Below are 15,497 nucleotides of genomic sequence, written 5' to 3'. Positions count from 1 at the left end.
CCATATCGAATGCTTTTGTAAGGTCGATAAATATGGCTCCTACCACATTACCTTTGTCTAGGGACTTTTTTACATTTTCAATTAAACAGCAGTTTGCTATTTCTGTCGAGTAACCTGGTCTAAACCCAAACTGGTGACAATGGAGGAGCTGTCTGGCTTCTAAATGGTCCACCAGTTGCACTACTACTACTTTTTCAATTATTTTTGATAAAACTGGTAAAATCGATATAGGGCGATAGTTGCTCATAGAGTTTTGGCTACCACCTTTAAACACAGGGATAATTATTCCTTTCTTCCATGCACTGGGAAATGTACTGGTTCTTATGGAGAGATTAATGAGATGGGTCAATGGTTTGACAAGAACATCTTTATAATTTTTAAGAAAACAACTATTCATCATAAAAATGTCATTTGACTTGGAATTTGAAAGTTTATTAATTATATCTGCAACTTTTGCTTCCGACACCTCTTTAATATAAAATGAATCGATTGAGGTGTCTCTCAATGAAAGATTAAAAGGATTAACGGGCTGGAAATCTTTTGATAATTGTTCAACTGACTGTACAAAACAGGAATTGAATTCATTAGCCATAGTGGCACGATCGCTTATACTATTGCCATTGATATTAATTTCTGTGATCTTTTTATGTTTATTTGATTTGTTAGTCAAATTGTTTAAATGCTTCCATAGTGAGTTATTTATGCCTTTGGAACTATCAACATAATCAAATGATTATGTGTTCCCTTTTGTCACTACCAAAACAATGATGGCATGTTTCGGTCATGACTGTTTCGGTAGTGACCATTTAAGATACGTTTGAGCCTAGTTCAAAGATGATAACGAGCACATGGTTACCTAGCACAGTTCTGAACAGTTGTACACACACAAAAACTAAATTTTATCGAATAAGACTAAAAACCATGATGTCACAACCGAAACTTCACCACATGTTTCGGTAGTGACAATTTAAGATACTTTTGAGCCTAGTTCAAAGATGATAGCCTGCACATGGTTACCTAGCACAGTTCTGAACAGTTGTATACACATAAAAACGAATTTTTATGGAATTACACCCAAAAAAGTTTGCTTAATTGCAGAAAAAGGTGTTTGGTAGTGACGTCCCTTAAAGTTACACACAGATTTTCAGACTTTTGAACACATTTCCCTCAAAATGATGATACCTAACTATAATGAAAGAGAGGCTATGAGAGAGAGGCACACAAGAATATTTCCTAATCAAAAATGTAGGGGTGTGGTTAAAATCTGTCTCAGCCAATGGACTAAATAAAACACACACTGTTTCGGTAGTGACATGAAAATGCGGGACACATTTTTTTACATAAAGTTTCATGATTTAAAATATAAAATATGTTTAAAAAAAATTTTTTTACTTTTTAAAAGAAATCAAAAAGATATTTTAAAAACAACAATGGAAATAAAAATAATATTTCAATATCATTTTCACAAGTTGAAATGTTGGGGTTCGGGACAGCCACCTCCCAATTGAAAGTACACAATAAATGATGATTTTATATATATTAAGCTTACTTATATTTTAAATATTATTGTGGGATTCAATAGATAATAGAAGGATCTTAGTTAACATCTAAAATTTGAATACTTAAATGCTTTTTAAATGTGTTTTTTGGTTGTCGGACAGCAGTTTGCACCAATTCTGTAGCATGTCCCATATATAAATAAATACACAGGCCTGTGCAATTCCCTTTCTTTGAACAGGGTTTTCAGACATAATTACTTACATTAATTAGGCTAGGTTTTGCACTTGTCAAAGTTTAGCTTTTTTTTTTTTTTTTTTAAATTGAAGTGTCAGTTTGTGCGTCAGTCAAACCTGAACATTATTTTAACAAAGTATTTTACCTATAATTAATTCAAAAATAAAAATTTGATTAAAGTGTAAAAATCTCAGTATGTTTGATCCATCTGGCACTGATTTTTCAACCTCTTAGTAAAGTCTTCTGGCTCAACTAGTAAACGCTCAAGTCAATGTGTTTATTTTGCACTCTTGCCAATTTTTCGGTCTAAAATGACCGACCAGTACCAGCGGGTTAAAATGAACTACTCTCTATAGGCTAATTTTATGTTAGTTCCTACAACAATAACATGGCAACTTAAAATAAGTGACACAGAAGTGTGCAATGTTTCTACTTAAAATCACTAAAGCGCTGCAGTGTGTCTTCTGACCTGCTTTTCTCTTCTCCAGTGCTCTTTTGTAGTCACTAGCAGTGTGAATGACCTGAGCAGTAACCGGCAGCGCAGCATCCAGAAGCTCCGGATCCCAGTGGTTGGGACGCAGTATGTGTGGTGCTGTCTGGATGAAGGGCATCTCCTGCCTTTGCCGGAGCATGATTTGGCCCCACAGCTGGCTTATCCCACCTCTGAATTCATCTCTTGTCCAGGTAAGAGATTCCTGAAATTTATTTTACATTGTTTTTAGGTTATAAGATTATTAAGTGAGATTAAAACATACATTTTTGCGGCTCTGTTGACATAATGTTGTTTTTCACCATAAAGAGGGAAAAGTGTCGACCCAGATACAACAAAAAGAGGAGTTCAAAGATCAGCCTGAACTCTCAAAGATTGAGATTGGGACTCTTGAGAAGGGCGGACCCAGTCTTAGCAGGTTCAGGTATGCTCTTGTTTTTTGTCACTTTCAGTTCTTGAGAATTATTGAAGTTTATTTATTGTTCTACATTTTTCACATCATTTATTTAGATGTGCTAGTTTACCTGACTGCATCTTTGCATTTACTCAATGCAGATTTTACAGAGGCGGCGACCATGAGCTGCCTGAATTTCCTTCACATTTTCAAGTGGCCAAGTATTCAGTTTTTGAGCAGGTGAGTGAGAAAAATGTTATTTACATTGATCTTTGAATTAAAAGAGGTCATGTACTATGTAAAACACAATCTATATTCACTCTAACCTGCAAAAACAACTCATTCTGAACTTCTACAACTTACTGAAATCAGACAGATAAATAGTATAAAATAATGATAAATGTATGATGACCAGTTTAACACATTCCTGAAGTGATTAGTGTAGCCTCCATCACTGCCTGAGTTTGAAGGTGTTTTCATGCCTGTTGCAGGTCAAACCCAAGACTTTGTCTGTTTTGGAGCTGCAGAGTGCCAGAGGACGAAAAGGCCAGCAGTATCGTGTGTTGTCTTCAATCTTGCATGAAGCTGAGGTTTGGTCATCTCGAACACCGTTTAAACTGTTTAGATGTTGTTATCATAGGACTCATATATTGTGAGAGAGGTAATGAACACTTGACAGTCTTGACACTCTCTCACTGTAGAGCGCAGTGGTGCAGGACAAGCTTGTGTACTGCGTGACGTCTGAGGATGCTGTGGAAGCGTATCTGCTGCTGATGAAGGAGATGGAGACACAGGGATTCACAAGGACTCACACCCTTCCTCCTGAGGTTGAACACTTGGCGTCCTACAGCCTGCAGCAGGTTAGACAGAAACATCTCTATGAAGATCTATTTTATTCAGTTGATACTGTACAGTATGTGCATATATAACGTGTCCAATGAGATTAAAATCAGTTCATCTTTTGATTTGCAGCTTCTGTTGGAGGAGAAGCTGAACTGCAGCTCATTATCACAGCAAGTTGGCGTCTTTGTGGAGCTGGTTTGGACCGAAGCTCTCGGTTCCCTTAGTGACATCCTGACAGTCCCTGTCTCCAGAATCAGCCTTAATGATGTGAGAATGAGCCTTTGATAATCACACACCCACATCCAATCATGAAGCTCACAGGAATGTTGTGTGTTTAATGTCTCTTTGCTGTTGCAGGTGAGCAGGGTGGAGGGATTGTTACTGCAGGCACAAAAGACTCAGAAAGAGGATGAAGTCAAGGCCCTGCTAGAGGAGGTCAACACTCTTCTACCCCTCAGAATGATCGACCCTCCTTCCAAACACAAGCTTGTGTCTCAGAAACTAGATCTTTGTCAGGTAACGTATGCAATTATAGTATACAGTTATATAGATTCCTTCACATTTGGGGATTTTGGTAGATTCTTCGATTTGGATTTTAACTCCACAGTGCAGACTGGTACTTTAAACTCTTCTGTCGTCCTCAGCTGATAAGAGACATTTTGAATGTGAGTGAAGCCACTCTGGGAAGCCCCTCGCCCTCGTCTCTGGGAAAGTATCGAGCTCTGAGGTGCAGCATTGAGGTTGTTCCACCACAAAACCCTGAGTTTCATGTTGTCTCTCAACTGCTTCATGAAAGGTAAACTTGATTGTGATGATTGTGGTCTGAAGTTCAAACATGAATATATTATGATGGTGTTAATCTTGTATCCACTATAGGCCTGTTCAGATTCAGCAGATACTGCGTGTAAGCAGAGGGGTGGAGCTTCAAATGTTTTGGGAGGATATAGGCAACATTAAGCCTCTCCTTCACTCCACTAGTCCCAGTAGTTTTGTTGGAATACTGTCACGGTAAGAACATATTCTTTAAAAAATAATAATATTTACACATAGTAACAAAACCACACAAACCTATGTTTATGACAGACCATATACTGTGGTGGAGTAAGTGAAGACAGACACAGTAGGTGTGGTTGAACCATGTTTCTAGTTATGGCTGATAGTAAGTGAATTTAGAAATCCCAACATTATAATGTATAAAAATGGATGTTGTTGTTGAGATTTGCATTTAATGTAAAAAGATTACATTTAACCATGTTATTAAATGATTAATAAATTATGGAAAATTAATCTAAATGTAAAAATAGAGGAAATGAGCAATACTAAAAACACAATGTAGACCAACCCTGAAAAACTTTCTTTTTTTTTTTATCTCTAATATCTGACTAATAATTGACAGAAATCACTTTTTGTAATGTCTATTCAATGATTTGCTCTTCTGCAATAATCAAGTAATGTCTTTTGTTCATTTTTGGGATTTTCTCAGCAAGTGTTAATGCAATTCATTGTCATTCATTTGATTGCTTATTTGTTTTATCATGTAATTTACATTTTTAATGGAATATTCTATGTAGAGGTCTGCTGCTGCCCAGAGTTGGAGTCGAACAGCATGGAATTGAGAGGACGGATATCGGGAATCTTGGAGGAGGAATCTACTTCAGTGACTCTCTAAAGTCAGTGGTCTTTTGCATTTCTCAGGCATCTTTTAATATAACAGATTTATGAATACTCCACTTTCATGACAACTGAAGACTTGAGCCAGTCAGTAAGTTTCTGCTCTGTGTTAAAGCACTAGTGTGAAATACTCCAAGCCCAGTGTAACTGACGGCTCTCGGTTGTTGTTGGTGTGTGAAGTGGCGTTGGGTCGGTGCAAAGACCTGCTGAAGAAAGACACCACTTTGACCTGCGCCCCTGAAGGCTACCACAGTGTACATGGAGTCCACCGCACACCCAACAGACTCTCTGAATTTGAGGTGCTAGTCATTTTCTCTGTACTCAATTCTTCTGCTCATGTTTTTGGGATCTAATGTGATTCTTGTGTTTGTGTGTGCTGGTTTCTATTTGACAGGATGATGAGTTTGTTGTCTATAACACAGAGCAGATCAGACTGAAGTATGTGGTTCAGTACACTCTGGAGGGAGACGAGTTAAAAGAGTTCCAGCCTCATATCAACACAGTTGTGGAGCTCACACAGCTCGCTGACACGTCTGACGTCTGTGAGTAACGTCCAGTGAACAGGACATGTAGAAAGAGCTTTTATATGTGGAGGAATCTGTTTGAGTTTAACTCCCACTAAACAACCCCTCATAATAATGGTGTACATGGTGACATGGTGAAGGGAAAAATCATTCCTCAGGGACATCTGATGCTCTGTAAAGCTGAATGCTCTGATTTGGATTTGTGAAATTGATCATTGGTTTTGTTTGATGTGTTTCTTTAGTGTCCAGTGATGACAGTGATGGTTTGGAGTCCACTAAAAACCCTCTGGAGGAGATGACTGCAGGTTTGCTGGACAGCAATGGTCAGAAAATTCCTCTTCAGGCCGTCAATGTGAGGTGCAAACTGATGGACCTGCTGTGTCAGGTGTGATACTACAGTTGGCGCTACTGCTGGACTGCGAGTGTGTGTGTGTGTGTGTGTGTGTGTGTGTGTGTGTTTGTCTCCTACAACTCAGGTACCTCATTGTTTGCATCACACTACAGAACAGATCACTGAAACACTGCCACACATCTTGAATGGCTGCCATGCCTATAAAGGAATGTACATCGCACGCCACGACAGAATAGTGGATCTTATAGTGAAGGACATATCAAGCCATTTCTCATCTGCTGTAAAAATGTACAAACATTCTTGTGTAAAATCATCTATGTTTCAGAATTGTAATAGCTCTGAAACCTTTTCTCATGTGCTTGCAAATACACCAGATATTGTTGTGATTAATGAGGAGATCAGCGAGGTGTTCGTTGTGGAGGTTGCATGTACCTTTGACTCTAGTATGGAAGAAGCCTTTATGACTAAGATGATTAAATATCAACCACTTCTAAACATCATCTCAGAACTAGGTTATCAGAGCCGACTTCTTGTGCTCATATTTGGCAGCTTAGGACACACACACAGGCTGGTTGTAAGGGGGCTTCAACAACTAGGGATGCCCAAAGAGAGGGCTAAACGGCTAGCAAAGTACTGCGCTCTGTCTGCTATTATAGGCAGCCGTCATATTTGGCGGAGATGGTGCTACTTGTACCCATAACAACTGAGTGACGCTAAATATAGTGAAGATCTGCTGTATGCCGCTTGTCCATGATTATGTGCATGCATTTGACTGCATCTATAGTAGTTGTGTCCCTGTAAATCATTTATTTTAAGTGGACTCAAATAAATAGTTAAAATGTGTGTGTGTGTGTGTTTTTCAATCAAAGCATCACTGTTTTCTCTAACTGCCAAGGTCAATCGTGTGTTCAACAAAGTTATGAAATATAAAAAGTCAGAATAAAGGATAAATAGAATAAGTGAAATATCAGAAAATATAATGATTAAAAATGTGAACATTTTAATTAGTGATGAAGAGGCTGACAGCAAATGTGGGGTGGTCAAAAATGTGTTGTTAAATTTTGTGGCAGTTGAAAACAAAACAGCAATGGACACAGTTAGGGTGTGCAATAGGAACAAGACATGACATGGTGATCAAGAACTTAAAACAAAATAAAAGAACAAAATAAAAGAAAGAAAGAACCATAGCAAAATTATAATGACAATTTCAAACTGTAAGCAAAACCAAAACTTTTTCTGCTCTGTCATCAGGTCATCATTTTTCAGACCTACACAAACAAGAGTGCTGTTCCCATTGAAGCAAAGTACGTCTTTCCACTGGAGGAGACGGCAGCAGTGTGTGGATTTGAAGCCTTTATCAATGGAAAACACGTCGTTGGAAAGGTGCAAAGTCATTCAGAATCTGTCAAATGCAGCTTTTGCTCTTCATAACTGCTTTCTCATCAGTTTTCAATGTCTTTCTTTGTCCTGTAGGTAAAGGAAAAAGAGCAGGCTCGTAAGGAGTATAAGCAAGCCATAGAGAAGGGACATGGAGCCTACCTGATGGACCAGGATGCACCTGTGAGTTACTTACTACTGTTTCTTTCTCTGATGCATGAGTGATAATAACAGAAGACTTCTTTAAGGTCATGTGTTTATGTGAGGCAGGATGTATTCACTATCAGCGTGGGGAACCTTCCTCCCGGAGCCACAGTTTTGATCAAGGTGACGTTCATCACTGAGCTGGTGGTGAGATCAGGCTCTATAGTCTTCTCACTGGCTGGCAGCGTGGCACCATGGCAACAGAGCGCCGCCCTTAATATGACAACTCAGGTACAACATGATTGGTCTTTAGTCACTGTATTGAAAATACTGAATGGGTTGCTGCTGTTAGTTACAGTGTTTTGACTGAGAGTTTTGTTGTATTTCAGACAACTGTTGAAAAGATTGGTGTGACGGAGCTTCAGTCAGAGGGGTGAGAGTCTCAAACACTGGGGAATTCACAGGGATATTCACTAAAGATTCACTAAAAATCTAAATGCATCTGCTGATTAGTTACAATATTAAAGACAATTATTTAATTTAGCAAACCAAGTTGTCTTTATAATATCACACTCTCTTTCATTCGTTCCCTCTTTCCTCAGGGAGTTTTCTCTGTCTATGTCCATCGAAATGCCTTACGAGATCATCAACTTGAGTTCTTCACACCGCATCAAAACCAAGGTTATTTTACTTATTTTTGTGGATCGTCTTACTAAATACTTGTTGTGTTCTCCAAGGAAATAAAACATATTTGGTTATGAACAGTATTATTATCAGTATCAGTGTTTTTCCCGTTCAGATGACCGACTGTAAGGCAGTGGTCAGCACGTTACCGGGACAGACTCTTGGATCTGAAGGGTTACAGGTGTCCTTCAGTCTTTCTAATATCCACATGCCCAGGATGTGGGTCGAGAACCATCCGGATAAATATAGTCAGGTAATGAAATAATCAGTCACATCTGATTCAAATTGCAGACAAAAAGGCCTTTCACATGGCCTGATCTAAAATACACACAGAAAGGTCGTTCTCTGACACTCTCTGAGTCTGATCCCTGCAGGCCTGCATGCTGGTGTTTTATCCAGACTTTAAGTCAAGCGGGGTTTCCAGCTCTGGAGATCCGTCCAGTGTGAGCGATGTGGTGATTCTACTGGACTCCTCCAAGTCCATGCGGGGAGACGCCATGCTGAACGCCCGCAGGATTGCCCTTCAAGTCCTCAAATCTCTGGACCGCTCACTGAAGATCAACATCATCTCTTTCAGCACTGGTTAGTGCTCACTGAAACATTCTGCTGTTGTTCTAGTGATCATCTTGTAATATAGAAACTTTTATTTCCCTATTATTCTTGTAATTCACAGTGAAGTATTATGGGTGAAGAATATTATATGCTGGTCCTTCATTCACATAGTGTTAATCTTAAAATGTGTGTGTTTTTAAGATTACAAGGAAGCTTTTCCTGCTCCAGTGCCTTTAGATGAAGCCTCTGAACCAGCCAGAAAATTTATTATGGTGAGTAATGTTAAAAAATGGTTAAAGATGAGTGTTTCTTCTGTGCTTTGAAAGAGGGCATATTGAGATATTCTTCTGTGTTTTTGACTTCTTCCATCAGGAGACATTATGCATCATCTTCCCTTCATTTCAGCTTTTCAGTTGTTGCTCATGGACACTCAGTTCCAATTAGAGCGAGATGTTTTGCCACCATAATGTTGTAGTTACAGAATCATCCAGCAGGGTGTAACTGTACCACACTAACCAGTTAGACCTTGAGCCCTTGGTTAATCACTAAAGTTGTCATTGCATGTGTGGTCTCTTCAGTCCTGTAGTGGCGCTGGTGGCGGCACTGAGCTGTGGCGGCCTCTCCAGAGCCTGAGCCTGCTGTCTCCCTGCCGGGGCGTGAGGAACATCCTGCTACTCTCTGATGGACATGTTCAGAACCAGCCTCTGACCCTACAGCTGGTCCGAGAAAACTCCTGCCACACGCGCCTCTTCACCTGTGGACTCAGGTCTGCCTTTGAAGAGTTCAACACAAATCTCTTTAACACTTCAATTCATTCCTGAACCTACAGTTTCTGTTTGTGTTTGTCTAGCTTGACAGCTAATCGTCATATGCTCAGAGCTTTGGCTCAAGCAGGTGGAGGAACATGTGAATTTTTTGACACAAAGATGAAACACACTTGGGCAGAGAAGGTGAATCACGCTGTTAATTGTATTGTTGTTTTTATTAAGAAAAAGGGAACATTATCTGTTCAACATGGGCCGCTCTGAGGCTTGAGTTTACTAGATATGCTGGTAATTTCAGGTGCGCGCTCAGGTTCAGCGTATGGAGTCTCCAGGCTGCAGATCAGTGGCAGTGAAGTGGCAGCAGTTTAATCCCACAGCGCCTCCTCCTGTTCAAGCCCCCTCACAGCTTCACGGCCTCTTCAGTGACTGTCACACTCTCATATACGGCTTTGTGCCGCACTGCACTCAGGTAGACCTGCGCTATTTACCAGCTGATCCGATTGTGTTGCAGATGGTTGTTACTTATTGTAGTTAGGACTGAGTAATATATTGTAATATTCACAATATATCCGCAAAGATTTTGCTAAAACTGTAAAATTAAGAAACATTATGGATCTAGCTATAATTTTAGTATTTTTTACTATTAGAGTTAGAGTTTGATTTATTTCCATGAATTATTTCCAACTGTTTCATAAAATACATTCAAAGCTCTGAATCAACTGTTTGTTTGCATTATCATGTTCATGAAGATTTTGTATGGCATTTTTTATATTAAAATATTTTAAAATATACAGTATGTAGGTAAATATTGACACTTATTCAGAGTATAGTAATATTGTTGCATACTATAAATGAAAGTAATTAAATATTGTTCTTCATATAGTTATGTTAATTGCTGCTGTAAATTTCATTTGAATGGTGTAATATTTACTCTTTTAGGCCACACTGTTTGGAGATTTGAGTGGGAATGAGATCAAAACAATGGTTTCCACCACAGAACTACAAAAGACGAAAGGAACTGTGAGTGAACATCTTAAATACTAAATATAATCTGAAACATCATCAATTTTTTATCAGGCATTTGAGTGTGTGTGTGTGTAGTTCCTTCACAAGTTAACAGCAAGAGCGATCATCAGAGACTATGAAGATGGCATTCTAGGCAACAGTGAAGCAGAACATGAGGTGCAATATTTTGCTGATTGTTGCTGTTTTTAATAGAACTGGCAAATTTGCTAACAGAAGAACTTGACTTGTTGTCTTGTATCTCTCTATCAGGGGAAGAAAGCAGAGCTGAAGTCCTACATCATTGAGCTCAGTAAAGAGTTCTCCATCTTGTCCCAGTTCACAAGCTTTGTCGCCATCGAAGAGAGGGTATGATTACTGATAATGTAGGGATTATGTGTTCAGATCATTCATTCTAAACATATAGTAACAATATATGGCTTTTTTAAATTATATAATATTAAAAATTCATTAAAAAACTTAAATCTAATTTATCTGTAACAACAGCAATAATCTTTCGTTGTTCTTTAGTGCAAAGAATTGTGTCTTTTGTTCAAGTTTCAGTTTCAAGATCAAGAGAAACAAACAAAAAAGTCAAAAACTATGTTGCTCTTTCTTTCTAGCTTAAATTTGTTTGGTCACCCTTTTTACTCTGTAATGGTTTGCTCTGTTTTACTATTGAACCGCCTTTACGAATAGTGTATTACCACCTATTCGTAAATTTGAATTTCGTAAAACACCTATTCGTAAAGACTGTTCAATAGTAAAACAGAGCAAACCATTACAGAGTAAAAGGGTGACCAAACAAATGTAAAATAACATATAGTACCTAAGTAACATCTTCTACCTTTTCTTAATTCATAGACAATTTTAAATAATACAATTTTCTCAAGCATTTATGCCTTTAATGTCTAATCGTGTAGCTATTCAAATTATTAGTTTCTTGCATGTGTTTTTAGGCAGCTTTTCCTTATACTTGCCTATTATAATCATTAGTTAAAAATGTTGTAATAAAAATAAAAGGTGACCATCTGTGCACATTGTGAATCGCATTTTCAGACTTGGGACACTAAATGGCCCAGCGGCAAAATTTATTGCAGATGCTATATAATGAAAATATACCAAATATTGATAATGAAAATATACCAAAAATTCTCTGATATAAGTAAATAACAATTTTTGCTAAAGTGTGATATATGAAAGTTAAACTAAAATGACTTTTGTGACCTCATTTGCTCTTTGTAGGACCAGAATGAGCCTGACGCTGGATTGACAGATATTCCTAAACTCATATCAGAAGAGGATGTGGATATTTTGCCATATATGGGCTGGACTGAAGAGAAGCTCATGGTTGAGCACATTATTTGTGCTGATGATGTTAGGGTAACAACAAAATGGTCAATTACAGCTGTTGTCACTTAATGTAGTATCTAAGCTGGCATCATTCAGTATTCAGATCTTCAGTATTCACACCAATCATTTTTATTTATTTATTTATTTATTTTTAGATGGATTCAGAGGAATGGCGCAGTAGCGGCTCCACATCTCTTATTCTGCACAGTTCAGCTCGTAAATTTGCATTTGATGATGATGAAAATGATTCAGAGGATGACTATGAGGATCCTATTGAGGATTTTATAATGGAAGCATCTGCAGCTCTCCCTCGTCTTTGCTCCAGTAGCAGCTGGCGTCCTTCACGTTTTGAAGGTAGCATTCACGGTTTCAGATTAGATTCAGAAAGATTATGTAGCCGTTCTTCTAGTTCTGATGTAAGTTATTCAAAGCCTCAACCCCCCCCTCCCCCTGCCGCTAAGATTAGTGCCTTAATGGATGCTCCCAGTCCTGTTGGCCATGTTCTTCTTGAGTCAGTGGAACCTACTGGTGGTGTCTCCATGAGTGACAGACTTCCTCCTCCCACTGCAGCCTCAATGCCTCTTAACCTTCAAGTTCCCTGTTACTATGATTCAGTAGAATCTCTCTCCTCAAATTATAACCTTGCATCACAGACAGACGTGAGTCCTATAGATGCCTCAATGGATGCTCCCCTTCCTCATCACATTCGTCATGTCCTTCTTAAAAGGTCAATGGAACCTCGCTCCAACGCTCACTGGATTTCTCCTCGTCCTTCTGGTGGTGCCCGGAGTGACAGGCTTCCCCCTCCAACTCCCCCTCCCCCCGCCTCCAAGGGTGCCTCCTCAGTGCCTCCTCCCCTTCATATTTCTGCATCAGCGGACTCTCTCCTCTTTGAAACTTATGCCCATGGCCTTCGCCTAGCGCTTGGGCTTGAAGGCTCAACTCCTCCTCTCTTTGCAGGTCCTCCTCCAAATCCTAGTCTTGCTTCTAATCTGTTCTTGTCTTCCATCCCCACTCCTCCTGCTCCTCTTTTTGGCAGGCCGAGCGCATCTTTTTCAACGATGGAATTCCCTGCCCTTCGCTGTCTCTCAGAGATCCAGCGTGACGCCTCAACTCCTCCTCTCTTTGCAGGTCCTCCTCCAAATCCTAGTCTTGCTTCTAATCTGTTCTTGTCTTCCAGCCCCACTCCTCCTGCTCCTCTTTTTGGCAGGCCGAGCGCATCTTTTTCAACGATGGAATTCCCTGCCCTTCGCTGTCTCTCAGAGATCCAGCGTGACGCCTCAACTCCTCCTCTCTTTGACGGTCCTCCTTTTCCTCCTCGTCTTGCATCTAAGCAGGACTTGTCTCCCACTCCTAGTTTTGCTCCTGCTTTTTTTCGCAGGGTGGATGCATCTTTTTGTGGCAAGGCGGCTGGCCCCGCTGTCTTTGGTTATCCCACAGTGTCTACGCCGCCCTCTCTCCCTGCATCTAGTGGCTTTGGTTGTTTCCTTCAAAGTACGAATGAGCCTTTGGGCTTTCTTGGTTCCTCATCCTCTGGACTTTATGAAGCATCTCATCAAAAACAAACACAACTAATGCAACCAAAAGCGCAACAACTAGAACGGCAAAAACTACTACGGCCACAAGACACTCTGACATCTGCACAATGTAAGTTGGAAGCAACAAAAAGGGCTGCTCCTCGTTTTCAACTAAGGACTCAACATTTCACAAAACCTCATGACATCTTGAATCTGTCGGTCACGGCAGATAAAACAAGCAAGCCTGACACCGTTGCCTGGAAGGAGCTGTTTGAGCTTCAACATGAGGTTTTTACACATGATTTAATGCACTAGATTATATACAGTATGTAAATGTGTAAGTCAAGGGAATATGAACTTATGTATTGTGTTTGGATATAGGATGGATACTGGGAGTGCACTGAGAGACTGAGCAGCTTCCTCAACCTGGACGTAGACTTTTTTGCCAATGTCTTCCTTCAGGAGAAAGGCATCCGTTCCTTTGGTATAAGACTTTTGAAATCAAATCTTCTTCATTTTTTAGACACAGTTTGCCTGTCAGAATCAGTTAATCAGTCACATGTTTTGTCTGTCAGGTGTGAAGGCTCATGCTGAAATTCTGAGACTGGTGGCGACTCTGCTGGTGCTGCAGCTGATCCGGGTGAAGAAGCTGGCAGTGGGACAGTTGCTGGAGTCTCTCCTCCGGCTGAAAGAGTCTCAGGAGCCCAGGTACGAGCACACGTCCTCACTCATAGTGATTCACTCTTGTGTATTTGATCCATAACTTTGTGCTCTTCTCCATTCAGACCGATGCACTGGGAGGCAGTGAAGAGGGCCGTGGACTGGGCCTGTCGGACAGACAGACAGTATCCGTGTGTGTGCAGCAGGCTGGAGATCGGCCGGGATTGGGAATCATCTACACGTCAGCTGCTGGGCTGTGATTCTCCACACCCATATTCCCCTCTCAAACCTGTTCTGGAGAGACGTGCGTGTGTATCAGTCATGTAGGAACTGGACACACACTTCCCCCTTCATTTACAGTTGCTGCTTTACTTGCTGCTTGCTTGTTGCAAAAAAATCTTTCTAGCCTTTAAGTGGCCTTAACAATATATTTAGACTGTTTTGAACTATAAGATTAACTCAAAATATTGATGTAAAATGTCTGAATTTCATTGTATTCTAAAGTATCAAGGTTTTGTAAGCCTTTTTTTTTTTTTTTTTCAGGTACTTTTAATCAAGTGTAGTAGTGTTTGATTTTTAGTGGATGTATTAAGTCATTTCTCCTCAAGTTCACTGATGTCCTAGCAGAGCAACCACTAATGTAGGTCATCACATTATCTATGATTATTAAGCAGTATGTTGATTTATCATTTAAAATGAAACAATTCTATTTGTCAAATGTTTTGTTGATACATGTGCTTGTGCTGTCTTTCTTTTAAGTAAATTTAAATAAATATATTGTTTGTTACCGTACACGTTGGTGCCTCAAGGACCTGCTCACACAGTCACAGAAAAGCTGTTGCCTCCTGTTCTGTGTAATAATAATCCATCCTACTAATGGACTTTCTCTGGATTAACTTATTTTTTTTACACAAGTTAAAACGGCATAAAATCATGGGATGATTATTAGAAGAATAATATATTTATTCCTTGGGAATTACTCGTCAAGCCACTTATAATTAGCCCTCTGCATTTATTAAAAAATGTAGGTAATTTCAAATATATGTCAAATAATTGAGCAAAAAAAATCTTATTGGGTTGTAATTTTTCTGTTTAGCTCTGCCTATTTTTATCCGTCAGTAAAATAATGTCTCATTCAGTGAAAAAGGCTGTCAAAGTAACTGCTGTGGCAAGAACTCAATCAAATGCTGTTCTAGGGATTCTTGACTTTTTATTCTACTCTTACAATGTTAAAAAAAATAGACTTTGTCTTGTCACCCGATTTAATGAATAATATTCTATAAATTAATCTGTACTTTAATAGAAATCCCTCCTCAAATGGTATTTTTGACGACATTGTGCCTTTTTATTTTAATTAGGTTTATTTATCAGTTCTAAGGCAGGAAAACACAAGTGATGAAAAAGAGCTACGAGGTGCCTGGCAACACTTGAATATA

General features: G+C 39.3%; 1 protein-coding gene across 1 annotated transcript; it reads left to right on the top strand.

Annotated features, from left to right (window-relative positions):
• Positions 1–2,045: 2,045 nt before the first annotated feature.
• Positions 2,046–14,590, top strand: LOC130076799 (protein mono-ADP-ribosyltransferase PARP4-like). Its single transcript, XM_056242052.1, has 33 exons — positions 2,046–2,066; positions 2,223–2,418; positions 2,534–2,648; positions 2,780–2,858; positions 3,110–3,208; positions 3,320–3,478; positions 3,591–3,728; positions 3,819–3,977; positions 4,106–4,257; positions 4,338–4,469; positions 5,033–5,131; positions 5,248–5,431; positions 5,527–5,674; positions 5,899–6,041; positions 7,260–7,391; positions 7,482–7,568; positions 7,656–7,820; positions 7,919–7,962; positions 8,132–8,210; positions 8,329–8,466; positions 8,588–8,795; positions 8,967–9,037; positions 9,344–9,531; positions 9,616–9,715; positions 9,828–9,998; positions 10,469–10,549; positions 10,631–10,711; positions 10,805–10,900; positions 11,777–11,908; positions 12,040–13,689; positions 13,783–13,885; positions 13,977–14,109; positions 14,187–14,590. The coding sequence occupies exons 1-33, from the start codon at positions 2,046–2,048 to the stop codon at positions 14,386–14,388; spliced, it is 5,685 nt and encodes a 1,894-aa protein (XP_056098027.1). The 3' UTR covers positions 14,389–14,590.
• Positions 14,591–15,497: the final 907 nt, after the last annotated feature.

This window comes from Rhinichthys klamathensis, unplaced genomic scaffold (genome assembly GCF_029890125.1).
Source record: "Rhinichthys klamathensis goyatoka isolate OS25496 unplaced genomic scaffold, OSU_Roscu_1.1 h1tg000021l_1, whole genome shotgun sequence".
NCBI lineage: Eukaryota > Metazoa > Chordata > Actinopteri > Cypriniformes > Leuciscidae > Rhinichthys > Rhinichthys klamathensis.
Note: the sequence above shows the minus strand (reverse complement) of the source record. Positions and strands in the feature narration are given on the sequence as shown.